Genomic DNA, 22,393 nt, shown 5'->3' with positions numbered 1-22,393 from the left:
TTTCAACTTGCCGTAAGGGTTGGTAAGCAGTAATAGTTTTAAATTAAAACTTTTTACTTTTTGCCAATAAATTTTCTATTGTGTCTTTATGCGCTCATAAACCATAAATTAACGTAATAAACCATGCAACTTTTGATAATTGATGCACAGAATTTCCTAAATTTAACAGTTTGTTTTTGGTGAATTGAAATTTACTCATTCGTAAAATTTTTCTTAAAATTTCTTTCAAAATATGTACTAACAAATTATTTACCACCACATATAACCCACAATGTACCCACCACACATCAAAAATTCCTCAATAATCGTAATAATCACAAAACCGCTGCTGATTATGGCAATGCAGCTGATGATTACAAACTCACCACACTTCAATTATACGTCATATTCGTTTGAGATGAACAAATATAAATAAATGCCGTAATTTAAGTGATAATGCATCATAAAGTATTCGTAAGCATTTGTTCTGTGTGTTAAATAATAATACAAAAGTCAAGTGTTGCAAAACACAAATAAGAAAACAGACTGTGTTAAAACGCGTCAAATTTTTACTTCATTTCGGAGTGCATTAACGTTGGAGGAAAATGCTAAAGTTCTTAAAAAATCTGCTGCTCAGGATTTATATGCAGTACGAACTCGTTACATGCATTTATATGTTTGAACCATGGGAAAAGAAATTGATAAGTAAGTTACATATATCTTAATGAATAAACCGAAAATATTGCTATCACTCGGTGATGAACTTGAAGATAATTGTAGCCGAATATGATAAGCACTGAATATAAAAAAGTTATGTTTGCATACGTAAGAAGTTTGCAGATCAGACTTCTGCCTCGAATGGCGGTGTGTGTCTCGATGTTCAACTGCTTTTTAGAGATGTCATAAAAATAAATCCCTCCTTTTATATGATACCAGTAAAAGCAGGGACCCAAAACCCAATAAACGATGATTGTACTCAAAAGATTGGTGATATCAAAACGATGTATTCAAATATCTGGAATTTGTTACACCTAATTATGAATTTTCGATAGTTTGGGTGATTAAGAATCGGTCGCTAATAAATAACTTCAGCAGCAGACGTATACATATGTATGTTTTTAGCATTAATTTAACCTTCATATAGTTGTATGTTGGCTTTCAACAAAAGCAAATAGAAATTTAATGTAATTAGAAAAGTAAAATACCTCTATAAAGAAATACCAATAAACTTTTTCTATTTTCAGATAGTTTCGTCCTATTCACACTTAGTTTGATCATTTTCTCCAGTTGCGTGTACTTGCCGTCCTACATTGAGACATTCCTACAATTTGTTTCCCCGTTACCACGGACAGAAAGCACTGCGTCGTATACACCCATGCTCCACACAGAAAAGATGAGTATGAGCTAAGTGAGGAAAGCACAAGGCTGAGATTCAGAACGCACAATTTTACATCTTCGTTTTAAGAGTAAGCAAAATAGGTGCATTCGTTGGTATAGGGCAATATTATTTGTAAAAAAAAAATTTAAATAAAAGACAGTGTAATATATTGTTACATATATAGAATTCCATGTGTGTAAAACTTAACGAATTTCAAAAAAGTATAAATTTTCAATAAATAATTTGTTACTGTTTATTAAGTGGTGCTTAGGATGAAATCTTTGAAATAAAAAGCGTTTTGGTTGTAAATACTTAACTGCTTCTAATTCTCGAAAGCAAAACATGGATTGTTTTAAAGGCGACGTGGTAATTATTTTAATGGTACTAAAAACTAAGAAAATTTATTGGTTTACATTTTCTCAGTCGTTTGGTCAATTGGTCTAAATTTCTCAAGCGTACACATGTATTAATATTAACCATGTGCACTATGGTGACCATGTAATAAGAAACAGCGACCAAATATTTACTGTGAGTACTTTTCTTTACCCGACCTGACTAGCTAATACTTCTCTCTTAACGACTTTACAGCTGAATTAAAAAATATTTTTAAAAATTATCTTTAAATATCCGTGGTACACTTGTAAAATATTTCTTATATGACTGACTTTAATCGAGTATTTGAAGTGATAGCTAATATCGTGCTACAACAACAATAAGAACATCGTACGAAGCTTCCTCATATACAGGACAAATTATTGGCTAGCAGGACCTTAACCTGATATATTATACAGAACGTAAATTGTAGTAGCCGATGGTGATATTCACGTGATATTATTTATAAGACTGCTAATTCTACAAAGAGGGATTGAATGTTGCCACGACAGTCGAATCTATGTCGTGTCTGGAACGAACCGATATTATATCCAGTTAAGTACTGTCACTTTAGCAGAATCTCCCTGTTTATATTGTTACAACAACAAGAAGAGGAATTGAACGGATATCTCTTAGTCGATTTGCACTCGTGTCATCTGACCCAGTAGAAGTCTGTGAATTCTAAGCTTCACTATTAGGGGGAGCAGGTACATATATTATGGACTCCGCTAACTCGTGGAGGGTCAATTGCACTACACTACTAAAAAATATCTTAAGTAGATAATGCACCCTTATTTGAGCTAAGTAGTCCTGCCTTTTACACTAACTATTATAAAATTTTTAACTAATGGTCATTTCATACAAAACAAAGTTTTATAATGTGTATTGACAACATTTTCCAACTGATTTACATTTCCGTGCCCAAAAGCAGACTCCTTACATCGTTCCATTTTAATTCTTTGAGTAAAAATATTACTTCAACGAGGCGCACAAGAGAGGCATTAAAGAAGAGGCCAGCAATGCCACCAACTGAAACTGGAAAAGAAGCGGAAATTCATAAAGCATACATAATTTCAATATATCTTTTTATCATTTATCACTCAGTAAATCCAGTAGCGTCTTGGTGACACGTCGAATATAACGCTGCTTTGGTAGTTCAATGAAGGCAACTTGCACCTGCGTCACTTCCATATCCCTTTCAGTTTCGCTGAATTCAGTTAAATATAAATTTTTTATAAATAAAAAAAATATATACTGTGATATACAAATGTAAGGTGCGACAACAACAAAGCACTGTCACTCGATCTGTTTTCCCCAACAACAAACGTTGGTAGAGAAATGTTTGACAATGGTTGTTAGTGTAGTTTTTATATCAATAAATATTGCATACCCATCTGAAGAACTGTAAATGATATTATATTCTGGCTCCTCACATGAGCTCATACAATCGCATGATTTTCGTTCCAGCTGTATCTCTTCGTAGTGTCTAGTGAGACAGCTTAAGCCACGATAATCGCATATGGGCACCGATAGACGAGTAGCTGTAAAGCGAACTGTTAACCAAATTTGGACTTACACATTTATATCAAAAGGCTTACATTTCACTGCTGGCGCTAGGAAATGACTACTGCAATTACAATGTTGCAGCTGCGCTGCTAGACCGCACTCAACAATGCAGGTGGGGTAGCTGTAAAAGTCGTAGATACCTACATGATGACCCCAGGCCGTGCGTTCGTGGCTGAAGCGACAGCGACGTTGGTCGAGCGAGAGCTGATAGACACTTTCGTGATTATATAACTCCATGACGTTGATGATAATTTCTTTGGTACTACCAAGCAACACATTTTCCCGGATCATACCCTCTAGGAAGGGAAGCGGAATATCAATGGGGGAATGGATGTGCAGTTGAATATCGGCAGAAGTGTCGAATTTTAAATTGCCCGGGCCAGTTTCGCGATTACTGGCAAATCGTATTTGAGAACTTTTGCTGTCGAAAACACACAAGTCCATAGGAATATAGATACATACATACATATCGCCCTTTTACCTCAATAGTGTAATAATCCAAAAAATTGCTTAACATTTCCGTAAATTGAAAACTTTGAAGTCGTTTTTCTCGACATTTTAATATCTTGGGTTATGCCACTATTAAAGTAAATTTTACGTTGAAAAATATGTACATCAAAAAAAAATTTTACTATGAAAAGTGAGACGGCTGATTTCAAAATTGCTAGAAATTTATGTATGTAAGTATAAGAACGGCCACCTCGTAACTGGCGTTTAGAGAATGCTTAAATTATGTATACTACTATTCTCAACTCGGCCTAATTTGATAGTAGAGAGATCCACAGAAAGAATGAAGTGACCGAGCTCCAGTCATAAACTATAGAAATGGCGTCAATAATAAAAATTCTGGTAGGTTAGGTTAGGTTATACTGACTGGCCGAGGCCACGTAGGGACCGTTTTGGTCCATAGCGATACCAGATCAGGGTTATTTTTTTATTTATTTTTTAGCAAAAATATGTATCTCTCAAGATGCGCGTATTGTTCGCGAATTTTAGAGTCGCTCAATCTCCAGTTGAGGGATAGATTCTAGGAAAGAAGACAACAAAATCCGCTGGAGCTGTCTCACTATATATTAGTTTGGGGAAAAAGAAATCCATAATTTTCTCGGTAGATGGCTGTAGTGATCGATATCTTGTAAAGTATTGATCAAACCATTTAAAGTTTATGTTCGTTGTTAAGATGATATTTCACACTAAAAAATTCTTTTGCTGTTTTTTGTTTGTTCCATTCAGTTATGAGTTACAGGGGTGTTAAGAATGGAAGTCAATAAAGAGAAAATTCGGTACATTTTACAGTTTTTGTTTGATAAAGGCTGCTAAATGATGTGAATAATGTATCAACCAATTAAGTGCAATTTTGGTTTCATCGATTCTGTTCAGGCGTTTTTGATGTTAAAGAAAATGTCATTAATGTCGATAAAACCACAGAAATAATCGAAATTGACCGGCATGTTTGTAGTCGTAGCATCGCCTAGAAGCTAAAGATCGACCGTAAAGCATTTCTTAACTATTTGCGCAAAAATTGTACGCAAAAATAATGACCACCGAATGACGGTCATGCACAAATCCACTCGGCTTTGGTAGCTAAAAAATCGTGCCATGTATTTATCCAGTATGATTATTTTTCTTAATGCAAAGACCTACACCCGAGCAGCGTTAACAAATCGTAAAAATTGATTTTCAGTAAAAAATAATAGCATTTCTGGATTAGTGTATTTGAGAAGTGTGTGTCGACTGTGAAGAAGCTTTTAAATGCACAGGGGACTCAACCAATCATAAATAATGCAATTTTGAAGTGGTGTATGAGCTAAAGCCGTAACAAGCCACATTTCGTAAAAACGAGAGAAATCCAACTGCCACCGGGAATGGCAAGAGGAATGGAGGTATTCTCAACAATTTTTTAATCTCAAATATTCTCTGAAAGGCCTTTAGTTTAAGCAGAATTTCGTCACATACTCGTACAATACTTTGCCCGTTGGATCAGAAGATTATCTGCAGGCATGGACTTGTGACTGACCCAAATATCATTCAATTTTATGCTACTTACTAATGTTTTATGGGCCTATAAAAAGCTACCTCGCACAAGTGAGCAAGTGAGAAAATGACATACGTATTAAAATGATCCAATTAGTTGCAAAAAAATATTACTCCTGAATGGAATTTTTTTGCAGGATTATTGCCATGAAACTCACTTACCGAGCCTGATTCGAATTGAATGCAAAACAAATACCATATTCCGTGCGAATGGGTAAAAACTCATCACAGCAGTCAAAGTGTTGATTTGTATATCTACAATTAAGAAGCAATTCAGCGCATTTACCACGATACTGCCGACGAAACAAGATACAAACTTTATTAATAGACCATTTAATTCTGCAATGTTGCTCATACGCACCCGTGTCAAGAGTTCTGTAAAATTATGCGGACACTTGATGTGATCACATTTATCGCATGTAGTGCAGGTGCCGCGGAAGAAGACAACCTCGCCTATAAAATCATCTATTTGAAGGTCATGATTTGTGCCAAAATATTGCTCACTCAAATCCCATATTTTCTCGCCATTATAGATTTCGCAAACGGTTACCGCCGGGAAAGAAGTATTCCAATTGATGCTGTAAACGGCCACATATTCATATGAAATTTATATCTATTGCGTCGATATAGGCGTGCTTGCATGTGCGTATGTATGTATTTGTAAGCATTATATATTTCCATACTTACTAAAGCGTATCCAAATTGAAGGATATGGAAGAAGCAAATAAATTATTGGCAAGTCCCACAGAAAGTTTCACGAGAAACGGCAAAGTAAAGTAGGATGACATTAAAATAAACGAGCTACGTAATACAAAATATAAAAAATTATTATTTTTTATTTATACCTATTTACATTCAATTAGATTTAATATATATAATATGTACCATTGAAGGGATAAACGCAACCAGTTTGCCATTGTCCGTTTAGGTGCGCAGTAACAAGACTCGGTACAGAGAACAGATTTCTAAAACTTACTAAAGTTCCAACTGTTAGCAAAAGTGTACTTATATATATATATTATTTAGGTATTCAAAATTTCCGAAATCAATCGGCATGGCTTTTAGTTCACTCGTAATATCCCTTTGTTTGTTTCTCCTTTGTCTTTTCCTTTTGTTGTTAATAATCTTTTGTTCTGCTTTGGGTGAAAGTAATGGATAAGGATCTGTCAGTGATATGATTTATCGACCCAATTTTTAATATTACGGGCTAAATGTTCATGCACGGTGCAAAGTAATTTCAGTTATATTTAGGCAGTCAATAAATGGTTTACAAAACCATTCAAACGAAAAATCATTTTACTTCGTTTTTAGTGGCTAAAGAAGCGGAAAATGTTATTTAATGCACAAAAATAATAATTTTTCACAATTTTCAATAAATAAAAATGGGCGATACGAGGAACATTAAAAAATTGAGCGATTCGACATTCAAAAATACCAGGGAAATGATTTAATTTTTATTATGAGGAGGTCTTGGCGAGTACAACGAAAATCGAAATATGAAATTTGTCAACCGCCTAGAAGAGCTGGTATACGTACCAAGACGAGTGTATGTCCAAACACACAACATTTTTCACTCTATCCAAAATACTTCGACTACTTGACATGGAATCACTCAGCTGTGGCCGAGGCCATCCGAGAATGTGCGCAAACATTGACGTGATAGGAATACACGCACTCTCGAACATTGGAGAAATAGCTGAATATGATCCCCTACCATGATTCAATAATAAAAGGTTTGTTCAGTAAGCAGTTTTGTCGTCCCCTCTGACAAATTGCCTCCTTTAGCAAGGCACTGGGTTGCTAACGCTAGGAATTTTATGTAAAAGTGGAGGAATAGTAAAATTTGTGGAAAAAACTTATAGGTATTAGGTATTAGGTAAGTAGGTAGAAGTGGCAGCCGGTCTTTAAATCAACTCACTTAGACTGTTGCCGATCCATTGTGATATCACAGTAAGGAGTAACTGTGTTCAAAATTTATTTTTAGTCAATTAAGTTTATGATGAATCCGTATTTTCTATGAAATAATGCATTTTTTGTTTAGATGGCATAATATCTTCATATTGACAAAACTGCACAACTTAGCGATTTTCGTTGGTTGGTTGGATGAAGTGACGATTCACCAGGAATCCAATTAGTGCTTCCGCACCATTTTGTAGGCATTTTGTTGCCACACCTCGCTGCCAACAAGTTATACGGTTATTCCTTCACAACTATATCCAGTCTGCGTGGTTTAGAAACCTTATAACGTTGTTTACGTCTATACCAGCCCACTCTTCAAGGTTTTCAAAAAACGGTTTGCCAAGGGTTAACATCCTCGTCTTCCATAGAGCGGAGCATTCACAGAGAAGATGTTGGAAGAAAGTTTCCTTTTTCTCCGGTTGATTATAACTATGACAGTATATGTATATTGTAAGGGGTACCCATTTTGGTTCCTTGCTCTCCCATGAACCAGAAGCCAGTTCACACTGCCGTGAGTTTCATATTTGTTAATGTTGACGTTTGTTTGTAGTTGTAGGTGGATCATAACGTTTTGCTAACTTTGCTTGTTGTCTGATTTCTTTATCTACAATCAGTTTTAGAGAGACGCAGAGATTTTTCAATTCTAAGTCTATGAGAATATATACCTGCTCCAACTGCTCGATCTTGGTTAAATTTAAAAATTAATTCACAAATCATAATTCTTGGATTAAGTTACACCATTTTTTGTTTTAATATCACACATTGTAATTTCTGCTTCTAATTTCTATTTGTGCCATATATTTATTTAACGTCTTACAGGGTTAGGGGTAGTCAGAGTCCCGAAAAAATTATGATTTTCAATAATTGTTTTTCCTAGTCAGTTGCTTTATTTAACAAAAATAAAAACATAGCATTAATACACCATGTTTCGACTTGACTCTAGCAAAATTTCAAAAAAACAAAAAAAATTAATAATTGTAAAAGTTATCGCTGTTTGTGTGGAGCCCGTTTCTCCAGAAGTCCCTTGCGGTGATCATCACAACTCCTTGGAGATCATCTAAAATTAATCGGACAGTAGAAATTAGATTTATTAATAGATAATCGTGTGCCTGATCGAACTTTTTTTTTCAAAATTAACCCTATGGCGGCCTCAGGAAATATTTTTCAGTTTTTCGAGATAAAACCTACAATTAATTGTTTAAAAAAAATCGAAATTAAAAAAAAAAATCCTTCGATCAGGCACGGTTTTTTTATGTTTTTCAAAAGTAGTATAAATTTTATTAAAATCTATCAAGCGGTTTTAAGTTCCAGTGATCAGCAGTTCAAAATGAGAAAAACGCATTTAAATTTGCTATCGATGTGTGTAGATTTATACGAATTATTTAATTACTTGCCCTGTGTCATCTATTCCTGGGCCATATAATGGTTCTCCAGCCGTCATAGCCTTTTCCAAAATATCGATTTGCTGTTGCCTACGTAGCATTCTATCTTCTCGAGTGTTATCATAAGCTCGCTTATCTGCCACTTTTATCTGCAGCTGCTGCTAGCTAACATACCTACTTGCTCTCGAATGCTCCGGAGTGCCTGAGCGGCATTTGTTCATTGTTGAATAACTCGAAAAGTATTTGTCCGATTCACTTCAAATTTTCACACAATATTTTTAAGATATTATACTTTAATTTTACTTTTTATTTTATTTTTTGAAAATTCTGTCTACCCTTCACTCCTTACGTCAATCATATTTGACACTTGAGAGCTAGACAGCTGCAGTATAAAAACAGACAAGTAACGGAGCGCGTAACGGCCAAAATAAAGATTTCCATCACTCACGATCATTTTTTTTTATTTAACTAAAAAGTTATTCAAAAATATTTGCATATATGGAATATATTATTTGCATTCAATTATTAAATTAAATTTAGTTTTTAAACAGTTTTTACCAAAAGGGATTTAATTTGTCCACATTCTTCACTCTTCTCAAATGTATCTTTTTGTAAGAGGGTGCTAAAACTCTCTCTCGCTCGCAACTGAGCAAACTGTTAATAATTGAATCATGATCCCCTAAAGCATGCAAACTGTTCACGATGCGCTGCCTGCTGATAAGTCTGGTGCATGATATAATATTACAATATATTATCCACATTATGCACATTACAAAAACAAAACAGATGTAGTGTGTAGTGCCCTTTGCTTCGAGCTTAGCTGGCAATGAATAAATACGAACGAATATGAAAATCATTTTGTAAAATTAAGAAAAACTTCAAGTCTTGTTTATTTTTTTTTACCTTTTTTCTCTACACACTTGTTTGTATGTACATACATATATGTTAACCTAAGTTTGAGTTTAAATAATATGTTTGCATATAAATAATATACTACTACTACATAAATACGTATTAAACGATAAATTAAAAGGAAAACACGTTAGCGTATAAAAAATAATTAAAATAATAAATATTGCACAAACAAATCGTCATTCCATTGCATTTCAATTAGAATTTATACGTATGCAGGTGTGTCTAAACAATATGGCTGGTTATCCATGGCATAAAGTTGGCAACATTGGCGTAAATGCCTGGAGAATTCCTATCACTGCCGCACTCTGTGCCACCAAAGGACACAATACCATATTGGACATAGCGTAAAGATTTGTGCGCCCCACTGTAGGGTGCCAAATAGAACAGCGGGCCACCAGAGTCACCCTTGCATGTGTCAATCAAGCCATCACCACCCGCGCAGAGGTGATTATCATTTATGCGCGTACGTCGGAAAATGTTTTGGCATTGCTCACGCGTTTTGAATGGCACCAACGCCTTTTGCAATATATTCGATGTTTTGCTATTTTCAGTGCCGCCCCAACCAGCTATGAAGAAGCGCCGGTCTCTGGGTATTTGTGCAGCTTCTGGGATAATAGGCAAACAAATCGGCTTGATGTGTTCTAAAACAAAAGAGAAAAAGAAAATATTCAATGAATTTTAACTTTGCACATTTAACTTTGATGGCCTAACTTACTTTTGAATTGTACTGAACGTGCGAGTTTCACCAAAGCGACATCATTTGTTTTGCGCGCATTATTGAAATCTGGATGCGGTATAGTCTTTTCCACACCAATATCTTCCACTGGCGGTGCACAGATGCGACGTTGATTGACTGTTATGCAATCTTCTTCCTCGGTCAAATCATGTTCGCCCAAACGAACCCCAATTCTAGAGGCAATAAAAAATGAAGATATACATAAATATTTTAGAAATAGGAAGCGCTCTTTCAGCTCAATTTACATTTTCTCAGACACGCCCACCATACAATGCGCTGCAGTCAATACGTAGGTATCTGTTATAAGCGATCCACCACACTTGAAGCGATCCTCCTGACTACTGTAAATTAACAGTGCCATCCAAGGAAACTCGTACAGATCGACATTTTGCCCATGCGACACACGCTCTCCGCCAGCGCCGCCGCATTTTTGTGCACGCAATACGCCCAAACCCTGTTGATTCATCGACGCCACATAATCCGTATCCTTCTTATCGCCTCCACCGCTCGATGGTGTAGGTTCTGGGGCTGGAGTTGGTGACAGAGTGTCATCACAACAGATATGTATCTGGAAGATATAAAAGTGGATAGTTCATATAAGTAAAGAAATATTATTAATTCTCGTGGTGATCATTTAGAGGCACTGTTTACGCTACACAAAGAAGCATACGAGTATAAGAACTTTAGAAAGCCAGTGATAATTTTTTCATTTGAGAGGAACCTGGCTAAAGTCAGTATGCGAAAACCTTTTACTTGTATGTATTTATATATATGATTATATAAGGTGCATCCGCTATTTGAGGTCATGCATAACCGAATCCGTTATTTATATTTTTGCTCTTTTTCAAATAAGTCCTGGAGGACTACAACTTAACTCAAGAAATTAAGATACATACAAATATCAGCGCTATATCTGCAAATTATACCGATTTAGAAATATCTAATTTTCTTAAGTGTACCGATTATTCGTTTATAGGGTTTCTGAGGGTTTTATCCGTCGAGTTGTTCATTAAGATGTTTGGTTATGCGCAGAAGACAGTTCATATCGGAGGGCACACGATAAAAGCGAGTTACCCGATGAAAAGCATTAAACATTATGAAGAGCCTGAGATGTTATGATTTTTGTTTTCTGACGAGAAAAGTTTTAACCAACAAAAATGACAGATGATAACCATCCATTCCATCCCATCCTACAGAGGTGAGGTGAGCAACCAAGGACATCAAATACCACCACACTTTTTTACTAATGGATTTCGAGTGATTTCTGCTGCAAAAATCGAGGTTCTTGAGACAGTAGAGAAACCCTGGATTGTTAGTGTACGCGGTGACAGACCATACATCTTTCAGAAAGACTCTACTCTACAATGCGATGGCGAGGCAAGATTGGATGGCTGGATATTTCCATAACCACATAACACCGAACTTATGGTCGTCTAACCCTCTAGACCTTAATCCGCTGGATTAATACGTATGGGGCGTAGTTGGGCGTGAAATCGAGGATGCTTGTTGACCACCACTTCTTCTCCGAAGGCTGCACATAGTACCGTTATGGCCACTATGAATAAAGATATTTGATTCCGGACCGTTTCCGACCCAGTTAATGGAAAATTTATTGAATGATTTTATAGATAAAAAATAAGTTCATGTTTGCGAAGTTTCATTAAATTTTGTTCAAAATACATATCTTGTGTTGGACAAAAAAATCGAAAAATTTCTTATTTCATATTCTAAAAGTGCATCATCTTAAAAATATAAATTCAAAAAATCATAAAGATCGGAGCACTAGAACGAAAGTTACAGACCGTGGAATTGCACAAATTATCCTTAAATGAAGTGCACTCAAAACTTTAGACGCGATTATCTCGAAGTCGTGTTTTTTGAAAATTACCGTCGCGGTGATCATTATTTATCAAAAACTATTTGAACGATTTGCATAAACTTTTTTTTTACTTATTCAAAGTTACAACCTCGTGAATCTGAACGGTTCACTTTTTATAAATATTTGCATAGTTCGCTGGAATTAATTTTTTTTTAATTTTTCAACCCCTCAAAAATCGGTTTTTTGGTGCAAAGTGGTTTTCATATCGAGACAATTTTTTTTGGGTAAATAAACCATTCAGATTCACTAAAAAATAATGTTCTACAATAATCCTTTAATTTTTTTGATTTCAGTTGAGCTGTTCATGCGCTACCGTGATCACCGCAAGCCTCTTCTAAAAAACGGCGTTTCGGGGGAGGGGCGATATCAAGAATAAATAATAACATCTTTTTAAATAAAAACACCAAAATATATTCTTCGAGAGTTACCCTTCAGTATGATATATGCCTCATTTGAATAAAAGTTCTAAAACAGATTTAAAAAAAAGGGGTTGTCTGTAAAGTCGGTTTACTGACGATAGTTTAACGTGACAACGTCATAAGAAAATATTGATGGAATGGTTGCAATTTTCAAAACAAAATTTTAATTTTATTTGTTTGATAGATATTTTGTATGAATATATAGAGGAGGAGGTAAATGGAATTGCAATGGAATAGGTAAAGTTACATTTACACAAACGTGAAAAATGACGAAACATTTATCAAATTCATGAAAGATATCTTCAATTTCGATTATGCATCAGACGTTAATAAGTCAACAACACTTAGAGGCATCATCATCGATTTGACTTTCTCAAGACACTTTACACTCGAAACACTCCCTTTCATTTCCTATTTTTCCTATCATCGTTTATTCTCAACAGAGAATTGGTTCATTACCATGCACACAGGAAAAAGGCATATGCAAATACAAGTATGTGAATTTATATACAAATGCGCATATACATACATATACATACATACATATATATGCTCACTCAAGTAGGACAGAACCAGATGTCGAACGTTGCCAAACGCGGGGGCCGATTGTGCTCTTTGTCGTTCGTTCCGCGCTCTCGCTTGCAGTTCAAGCACATTAGCTTACATTTGCTTGCGTACGGAATAGATTCGTATATTTGATATGTCCATATGATTTGTATGCATCTTTACATATAGATTTGTTCTTTTTGAAAATTGCGCGAAATTGTATATGTACATATATGCATGTTTATACACATATATTAGTATACAACATATCTTATAAGGTATATGGTAAATATTACCATACATTTTTTCCTTCATATATAATAAAAAAATTAATAATAATAACATTAAAACAACAGGTATTATTAACAAACTTGGTTTTATTTTAAATTCTTCAAGTAAATCAAATTAATAATAATCAATAAGAAGGCATATGCAAATACAAATACGTGAATTTATATATGTATATTTGCGCATATACATACATATATACGCTCACTTAAATAGGAGAGAGCAAGATGTCGAACGTTGCCTTTCGTTTGCTTTGTTTGCTTTGTCGTTCGTTCCGCGCTTTCGCTTGCAGTTCATTCAATGCAATGAGCAAGGTAACGACAAATGAGCAAGGTAACGGCAATGAGCAAGGTAACGGCAAATGAGCAAGGTAACACTAATGAGCAAGGCAACGACACATTTTTTCGTGCGTGCAGCCTGTTAAATCGAATTATAAGACGTTATCACGTCAAAAAATTATGACAATCGTCCATGTTTTCGGGCTCACAAGGTATATAACCCCTTAACTGGATTTATTCTCATCCGTACGCACCCTGTTCATACACATATCTTATTATTTGATTAATATTTTATTATTCTAACACTTCTAAGTTGGATTCTTGATGTTGGATATCTACCTGATATTTCCTTATGTTAATAGGTTGCGGATTGACGTAGAGAAAAAAATAATTATCGGGTAGGAAAAACCATCGCAAAAAAACTAAATGATTTTAAATTCTTTGATAAATGAGAATTCTTAGGAAATGCACTAGAACTTATATGGATGTGAAAACGAATGCGGACTAGTCTGCACGCTAAGTTTTCCAAAAGCGCAACAGTTCCACACCAGCGGATTTCCCTGCATTGTATGCAACTGCAAACTATAACATAAATAATATATATATACATATATAAGTGTTTATCATTAAAAAATACAGGTTTTCAAAGGCTGATGTTTATTTATGAAATTCCCAGTTCATTCATATTTAATAACACAAACAATTTTGTGGGAGGTCAACCACAAGTCAATTGATAAATAAGTGGGCAATTTATTGTTAAATGAGGAATTATTATTTTTGGCGTTTTTTCAAAATGCCATTGTACACGAGACCGTCATCCTACAATATTTTTAAATTTTTATTTATTTATAATTTTTTTAAGCAAATTTAAAAAAGTAGCAACGAAATTGGGAAAATATCGCAAAATCTTTCATTGCACAGAGGATATTACTAAATATCATTCCATTCCATTGTCTATATATGTATGTATGTAGTATACCAGTACAATGCACACGTTTTTCATAAATATATTTCAACAATGCACATATTTCAGTTTAGGAGAAACGAGTTCGGTGGGTAGCATTTGAAAATTACATCTACAAAAAGTCAATGGGACTTGCTTGAATATTTAAAGAAAAATGTTGGCTGGTCCCCATATTGAGTGAGAATCTCTACGTATAATTACACATATTTATACTACATAAAACGTATAACGGGTGAGCATTTGAAGAAATATGAAAACTTCCTCTAACCGCTTACGCGATTTTAGCCGAATATGAAAACTTGCAAAGCTAAAAAAGGGGGAAATCAAAGTGTTTTAAAATTATAATTTGGAAAAAAAAAAATACTAGGGATTGGCAGCTGTTTAAGCAAATGTATAAATGTACGTGATATGAGCTAATAGAAATGACTGTCGGGCAATTAAAATTTAAGGTGCGCCAAAATTTATCTATCAAAAAGATGCTTTAAAAAAATCACCGAAAATTAAAAATAATATTTACCTTAATCCAACAACTGTACATGTGCACGTGCCTCTATTTCAAAAACAAAACAAAAAAATATGTATGTTTTATTTTACGAGGGCTGCTTTTTATATTTTGCACTCAATAATGAAAACACAGTATAATAACAATGAAAATGGATTTATTGTTTGTACACTTTTGCATTCGCTTGAACCAATTTTCAAAGCACTTTTGCCATTCAGAAGTGGATACAAACAAAAGGCTTCAACAGCTGCTTTAGGCGTTGAAAAACGTCGGCATCGCATTTAATGTTGAGGTTCCAAAATAAAATTATTAAATGTGCAGTCGGTGCTCCGTGGTATATCCGTAGCTCCGATCTTGAACGCGACCTAAATATTGACTCGGTGGCAGACACAATAAAAAAGATGGCAAAAGCCCACGATGAAAGGTTAAAAAACCACGTCAATACGGAGGCCACTATTCTCGCTAATCCAGCTAATTGGAGAAGAAGACTGAAACGCAGAAAGCCCAAAGACTTAATGTACTAACCACACCTTAGCGTTAATTGTTGTATATACCTTATTTTCTAAATTCTAAACAAATTGCTCGTTAGTTATTACAATTTTTCTTTGTAACTAGTCGCAGTGTAAAATAAAAAAAAAAAAAAAAAAAAAAAAAAAATTAATGTTGATGTTCATGAACAGAAATAATTCATTAGATGCCAAATCGGGACTGTAAGGCAGTTGACTCATTCATTCGATCTCTTGAGTGCTCAAAAACTCTCTTAGGCGAGTTGTGTGCCGATATGTGGGAGCTTACATTGCCTTGGTGAAGAATAATTCGTATTCGGCAGTTTGTTTTCCTTCATTAAAAAATTGCTGGCAAACAAATGGCTGTGCATCACACAGAATTGACTGTTTTAAGTTTTTCTGGTAGTACAGTTGCGAAATGACCAAATTTCCCAGTTTATGTGAAAAAACAGGCCACCATTTGATTTGAGTTACTTCTTCCGCCAACAACTTCGCAATTATTGGTAAAATTCGATGGCATACCAAAATCGTAACAAAATTCTCAAATTGCTAGCCGTCAGCACTTGAAGCAGAGACAATAAAAATGCCGCTGGCCACATAAAAAGCAATTGGCCGGTCTGGCTGCACGCATTTAGTCGCCTGGTACTATAGATTCGCTGTGGACAGAGCTTCAGATGTGACAGAGCAGTGATGCCTCCTGATGTCTCCCCTGCACCTCCTTCACCATGACGCTTTCATGCTCCCGATTATGGCGCACAGTAAAAAACTCAGCAAGCAATTCTAGCTAGGATGTTACCGCAATAATCACCCCGTAGACACTTGCTAGAGCCTGAGCCACCTTCCAGGCGAGTCAAGAGCCATTTCTTCGACAAAATCGAGACAAACAAACATGATTACTAATGGATCGACCAGTATACAGATATACAGGGGTGACATTCGCTTATCACCTTCCTAAACTCCTGATTCCTGAATACCATTATCAGAGTCCAAACACCACCCATTGCAGACAAGGAGCTTCAGCTGTGATACTAACCACCAGTTCACATGTCCTCTCAAGCCCACTCCCCTAGCACCCCTCTCCCTCCGGACCCTCCCGTCGAAACAGCACGTTTCCTGTGCCTACCGTTAGATGTGTTAGATGATGACGATCGGTGACTACACCGCTCTGGCAGGACCTATGAGCTGCTATAACAACAACAACATATCTTTTTTGGGCAATTGTTAAGTTATGCGGTATCCAGCAAATAACTAAACTCCACGCTTTGCGGATCTTGACAAATCGTCACCATCTAAGTTGGAGGCTTTGAAATTTCTTAGCTAAGTATCGACAAAACTGATACCAAAATAAAACTGTCCAACTATACCTTAAACAGCCGGAACAAAATTTTCTGAAATTGTGATTTGAATGCATGGAATACATCGAAGGAATTATTTGATAAAATTAATCATGGCGTTGGGAATCCTCCATTCGAAAATGATAAAAAAGTAACGATGTTAGAGTGCTCTCAAACACATGCTGCTAAAACGTATAATTATTAGAAAGAAAGAAAGAATCAAGGCAAGTAAGTCAAATTGGCATCATTCAGAAATAAGAATGCTGAACTTGGCAAAATTACAACAAACACCGCTTGACTGACATCACCTTAGTTACACCTTGATTAAAATCTAAAAGGTGAAAGCTCTCTCCACCTACCTTGAAATAATATAATTTTAAGCATCTTCCTACATGCAATACAAGAATGATCAATTTCAAGATTGCGACATCCGTGAGAGTGTTTCTGGCTGAGGTGTAACAAGTGGGCAAGCAAGAGAACGGCGTAGTACGATAAATGCACTCGTTAACCACAATAAAAATTAAAATCAGTGCAACAATAACACGAAAGCAAATATCCACTTATTACGTCAACTGACTCAATCAAATTGACTGAGAACCGGATAGGAGTTCGCGGTAATCGTCACCTTTTGTATTCTCTCCACCGTGCACTTAGTAGATATCTTTTCCCAAAAAATTGTATAAGCACGCCTTCGAATTCTTAAATAATTGATGCATGTCCATAAGTGAAATTTTAATTTCACGCAGCCGGAGAGCGATTTTTGCCATTAAACATATAGGGTATTCACAAGGCTCTCGTCAATGTCGTGTTGTTGTATTGTATATGTCGTAAACTTTAAACAATTTAAAATATATTTAGCGGACTTGCACGATAGCTACAAGTCATATTATGAATTTTCATAGAGGTAAACTACATATAGTTGATTGTGGTTTCAAGCCCTCTGAACATTTATTCAACTGCGAAAAACTTTACGACAACAGCTTGTGAAGCGCCTAATAGTACATATTTGGAGATTTGTTATATTTTTATGTATGTACTAAATAGGTAGGGGAAATGGTTGAAGTACCACTATATGCAAACGCTCATTGCTGTGAGCGAAATTTTGGTGAGCATTAAATTTAGAACTCACTACCAAAGAGCGACCGAATTGTTCGTGAGCCGTAAGCAGTGAGCCCAAGTAGCTCTATTCACTCCACTCGTACTCCACTAGTACTGCACAAATACATATTTAAGTTTACAAGACAATTAAATTAATAAAAAAATTAAATAAATATTTGCAGCGTAATTTTGAAAATACAAGGTGGCGCAAAATTAATCATCCATTTCATTTTTTTGAATAACTTATTTACTGAATAAATAAAAAATTATTTTGAATGAAGGAAATTTTGAATACCTTGGCATTTGCAAAAAGGATTCTCCAGCAAATTCTTTTTGAAAAACATATAAAGACCGGTCACACGGAAAGCCTGTAATTGCTCTTTATTGGTCTTCTAATCAAGCTTCCTTAAAAGCTCGTTTGGGGGTTTGTTGCTGAAATGTATCCTTATTCAACCTGCATTTGTTTTCTTATTTGTTGCACTGTATTTTGTTTATGTATGTAATAAAATATTTAACAACAACAAAAAAACGAAATGTATAAATAATAATTGTAATAGGAGTACAACAATTTAGGACTCAAGAAGTTCCAGAATATTTCTTAGGGAAGACAGCATAAAGGACTTTCTCAGAGAAGGGAAGGTACCAAGTGTTTCATCTCATATGAAAAGAAGAGAGAGCGGAAAGAAGGTGGCCCACCAAAGGAAGTATTAGAAGTATTTCTATAATGAGTTTCAGGTCCTGCCATAGCCAACTGGGATATAAAATATTCATACAAGCATAACTGAGTGCGTGATGACTTTTTTGATATTTATATACCATTTTTTTAAATCAGAAGTTTTTTATAATTTTTCTTTTAACATTATTCATTGAATAATAATACATATTATATTAATATTATATATTACATAAATAAAACTTTTCAAACTTTAACAAAATGTTAAAAAATCTACAATTTTAAATCTAAATTTTAATTTTTTAATCTAAAATTTTTGAAAAATTTAGGATATGTAGGGTTATAAAGATATTGGTAAAATAAAGTACAAGTTTTAAGCGGCTAAAGAGTTACGTTAATGAAAAAAAAAACTTTTTGCAAATTTTCCTATGTGTTTTATATCACAATATATCACAAACCATATATTATTGGTGTAAAAAGCCGTCAGAAAAAATTATTACAAATTTTGTTTTGTTAACCAAGAGAAACAAAGTGTAAAAACTTGCGCTTGTCTTACTAAAATTTGATGAGCCCTAAGAAAAAAAATTATTAAAAATTTTAGCGATTTTTGGACGCTTAAAACTTCCGCTTATTTTATTAAAATTACATGAGCCATGAGAAAAAAACATTAAAAATTCAAGCGATATTTAGACGCTTAAGTGTGCATTTCGTTTGCTAAAATTTCAAGAGTCATGGGAAAAACAAATATAAAAAGTTCAAGTAATTTTTTAGTTGCTTCAAACAATCACTTGCTTTACTAAAATTTCGTTAACCCCGAGAAAAAACTTTTACTAAAATTTCGTGAGCCATGAAACAAAAAAAATTATTAAAAATCAAGCGATGATTTTCAAGACGCTCGAAACGCGCACTTGTTTTATTAAAATTTCATCAGCTATGAACAGAAAAAAATTATAAAATTCAAACAATTTTTTAGATGCTTAAAAATTTCACTTGTTTTATTAAAATTTTATTAACCAAGAGAAAACAAATTATAAAAATTCCAGCGATTTTTAGACGCTCAAACTTGCACTTATTTTTACTGGGTACCTGAGAATTCTTTAATGATTTAAATTAAAAAGTTCAGAATTTAGATGAAAATTTTTTGAACTTTTCCTAATTTTCTAAAAGTTTGAAAGTTTTATTTATGTATTGTAGTTTTGGTTAAAAAATAAGAAATATTACAAAAAAAGTATCAAAAAAATCCTAGCATGAAATACTTTACTGAAAAAAAAACTCATCATCCACTTTGCTATGCTTGCCACTAGACCCTGGGATTGATAGCCCACATCCTTGACAACAGGTTTTTCACTACCAAGAGGCGGTCGCTGTTGAAAAAAACGCTGTACTTCATATCTTTATTTCATTTCCATTACGGGCATCACACCCAGAACCAACAGTCTACCCATCGGCAAAAGACAATTAGTATTCGAACTAATAATATTACTTAGTTGCTATATAGCATCCTAAATTTTAGAAAGTCTCTTAACAATTAGAAGAAACCCACTATTCGTACTTACCCCAGGTGTGCTTCCTTGGCAGCGCGACTTTTGTATATCCGCTAAATAGTTTTGTGGCAGTGAGAGACCGTACTGAGTGAAGAGTTTTTGAAGGAATCCACATTTGTTGTAAGGCACACAACGGCCGTACGTGTTGTAGGGTGTCAAGCAAGAATAATATTCTGTTTATTACATTCATATGTGAGTTGTTTATTTGTATTTCGTTTCGATTGTTTTGATTATTGTTTACGCAGCCATTTACGATGACAGGTTTCGTCATTGAGTGCCGGTTTGCATTTGTTGAGTGGAGCGTGAAAGTAGAAGAGAAATTCGTTAGCTGCTGCAATTACTGGTTTTTCAAATATTTTCAAGGCAAACATTTAATTTCTATTTTATGCATTTAAAGGCGATCAAACTTCAATGCGATGTTATTTATTTAATATTGAATTGTATCGTATGTTTTCTGTATTCTATTATTTAATATTTATTTGAAAACTTACGTGCGTAGGCCACTTGCAATGACGCGAAAAGTATTGGTAGCCAAAAAAATGTATTGCAATACATTTTTGCTTTTTTCTTATTCAAGTTTTTTAAATTTATTAAATAAATTCCTAAGAACGTAAGTATGTATGTGTGTGCGTTCAATTCGCGGTAGTATTAAGTGATTGTACACTGAAGGGGATTTTTGTTTTCCACTGCAAGTTGTTTTTTTTTTTTTTGGGTTTTTAGTTATTTACGTTTTATAAATTTGATTGCATTTATTTCTTATGCAATTTTAATATGCATTGATTATCTTCATATGATTCCTTAGCACCTTTATCAGATACTACGTTCGATGACTTTATACAAATATATTAGAATTATCAGTATCTTCTAACTTGCTAGCCGTTCGATAGTACGTCGCGACCGCGTGACGATCGAATCAGAACTGATCTTTGCAGCGATGCTGATATAAACCTTTGTTTATGTACCGGACAGAACAAACAGAGATGACTTTCTCAACTGGTTGAGAGATGCTCAACTCTGCTATGCGTATGCGATTCGCCGCAACTAATGCTGCTGTTTTATAGCTAGTCAAATGCGATTTTGCATCGAGTTCGCTCCTTCAGTTTTTCGTTCTCAGTTGCGATGACTCTTGACGGCTACAGGCAGCAATTGCATTGGCCTGTGAATGGTGTTGGTAAGTGGGGCTAAATGAATGTTACAAAAAAAAAAAACAAATTACAAAAAAAATGTTTCAAAATGTAAACATAAAAAAAATGTCCTAAATTTAAAAAAATTTAATCTTTATTTTTAACAAAATAGTACTGATTTAGGTTTTTACTGTGAACAAAATTGGTTTGTTCCAACTGTAGTTTTTTTAATGAAACCTTAAACCTTTTAAGAGTTATTACCTATTTTCACCCAAAAATTTTCCTTTGGAATATGCGTATTGACCCTGTAAGAGGTTGTGATTGTCGCCTCATGTAGACATCTGATAGCTTCTCTATTAAGAGCAAAGGAGGTAAGTGGTGTATAAACTTTTTAAAATATTAGCTATGTACTTATTCATATTTACTGATAAATATCGTAAAGTAAATACTATAAAATTGTTACATGTATCATAATAAGCTAGTACGAGCGTTGCTCTCTATATTTTGTGCCCAGTAATAGATTTATGAAAATAGTTTTATTTTATTTCAAAACATTCTCCTCAGAAGTCGATGCACTTTTGCATTCGCTCAAACCAATGTTCAAAGCACCTCTGGAAATCAGAAGTGGATACTTTCAAAAGGAGTTGAGGCTTCAAAGGTTACTTCAGGCGTTGAAAAACGTTAACTTCGTATTTTATTTTTAATGCTCGAGAACAAAAATAAATCTTTGGGTGGAAAATCAGAGCTGTAAGGAGATAATGACACATTAATTAGATCTTGTGAGCGCTCAAAAACTCTATTGGATGAGTTGTGTGCCGATATGTGGGAGCTTGCATTACCTTGGAGAAGGATGATTCTTCGTCGGTGTTTGGTTTTCTTTAATAACTTCTGGCAAACAAATCTCATAATTGATTGTT

At 34.5% G+C, this 22,393-nt stretch overlaps 3 protein-coding genes across 3 annotated transcripts; 1 reads left to right on the top strand and 2 right to left on the bottom strand.

Moving 5' to 3' along the window:
- The first annotated feature begins 371 nt into the window (after positions 1–371).
- On the top strand, positions 372–1,668 carry LOC128858893 (serine palmitoyltransferase small subunit B). Its single transcript, XM_054095460.1, has 2 exons — positions 372–684; positions 1,224–1,668. Exons 1-2 carry the CDS (start codon positions 585–587, stop codon positions 1,385–1,387), a joined length of 264 nt encoding a protein of 87 aa, XP_053951435.1. The 5' UTR covers positions 372–584; the 3' UTR covers positions 1,388–1,668.
- Positions 1,669–2,621: 953 nt separating this feature from the next.
- Positions 2,622–6,246, bottom strand: LOC128858886 (pickpocket protein 11). Its single transcript, XM_054095447.1, has 8 exons — positions 6,215–6,246; positions 6,017–6,130; positions 5,691–5,907; positions 5,492–5,622; positions 3,328–3,716; positions 3,120–3,270; positions 2,830–2,936; positions 2,622–2,764 (listed from the first exon to the last, which is right to left on the bottom strand). Exons 1-8 carry the CDS (start codon positions 6,244–6,246, stop codon positions 2,637–2,639), a joined length of 1,269 nt encoding a protein of 422 aa, XP_053951422.1. The 3' UTR covers positions 2,622–2,636.
- Positions 6,247–9,566: 3,320 nt separating this feature from the next.
- Positions 9,567–21,365, bottom strand: LOC128854999 (serine protease grass-like). Its single transcript, XM_054089537.1, has 5 exons — positions 20,844–21,365; positions 20,365–20,525; positions 10,567–10,889; positions 10,301–10,494; positions 9,567–10,226 (listed from the first exon to the last, which is right to left on the bottom strand). Exons 1-5 carry the CDS (start codon positions 20,905–20,907, stop codon positions 9,808–9,810), a joined length of 1,161 nt encoding a protein of 386 aa, XP_053945512.1. The 5' UTR covers positions 20,908–21,365; the 3' UTR covers positions 9,567–9,807.
- Between the last annotated feature and the right edge of the window lie 1,028 nt (positions 21,366–22,393).

The sequence above is a fragment of the Anastrepha ludens genome, chromosome 2 (assembly GCF_028408465.1).
Source record: "Anastrepha ludens isolate Willacy chromosome 2, idAnaLude1.1, whole genome shotgun sequence".
Lineage (NCBI taxonomy): Eukaryota > Metazoa > Arthropoda > Insecta > Diptera > Tephritidae > Anastrepha > Anastrepha ludens.
Note: the sequence above shows the minus strand (reverse complement) of the source record. Positions and strands in the feature narration are given on the sequence as shown.

Excerpts from the sequence above, each read along its gene's own strand:
- LOC128858893 (XM_054095460.1), top strand. The coding sequence starts at position 585 with ATGCTAAAGTTCTTAAAAAATCTGCTGCTCAGGATTTATATGCAGTAC. Across the intron at positions 685-1,223 it reads ATGGGAAAAGAAATTGATAA|ATAGTTTCGTCCTATTCACA; the intron begins GTAAGTTACATA and ends TTCTATTTTCAG.
- LOC128858886 (XM_054095447.1), bottom strand. The coding sequence starts at position 6,246 with ATGGCAAACTGGTTGCGTTTATCCCTTCAATG. Across the intron at positions 5,908-6,016 it reads TTCAATTTGGATACGCTTTA|CATCAATTGGAATACTTCTT; the intron begins GTAAGTATGGAA and ends GGCCGTTTACAG. Across the intron at positions 3,717-5,491 it reads TTCAATTCGAATCAGGCTCG|CAAAAGTTCTCAAATACGAT; the intron begins GTAAGTGAGTTT and ends TGTTTTCGACAG.
- LOC128854999 (XM_054089537.1), bottom strand. The coding sequence starts at position 20,907 with ATGTATTGCAATACATTTTTTTGGCTACCAATACTTTTCGCGTCATTG. Across the intron at positions 20,526-20,843 it reads ATTGCAAGTGGCCTACGCAC|AATATTATTCTTGCTTGACA; the intron begins GTAAGTTTTCAA and ends TGTAATAAACAG. Across the intron at positions 10,227-10,300 it reads ACGTTCAGTACAATTCAAAA|AACACATCAAGCCGATTTGT; the intron begins GTAAGTTAGGCC and ends CTTTTGTTTTAG.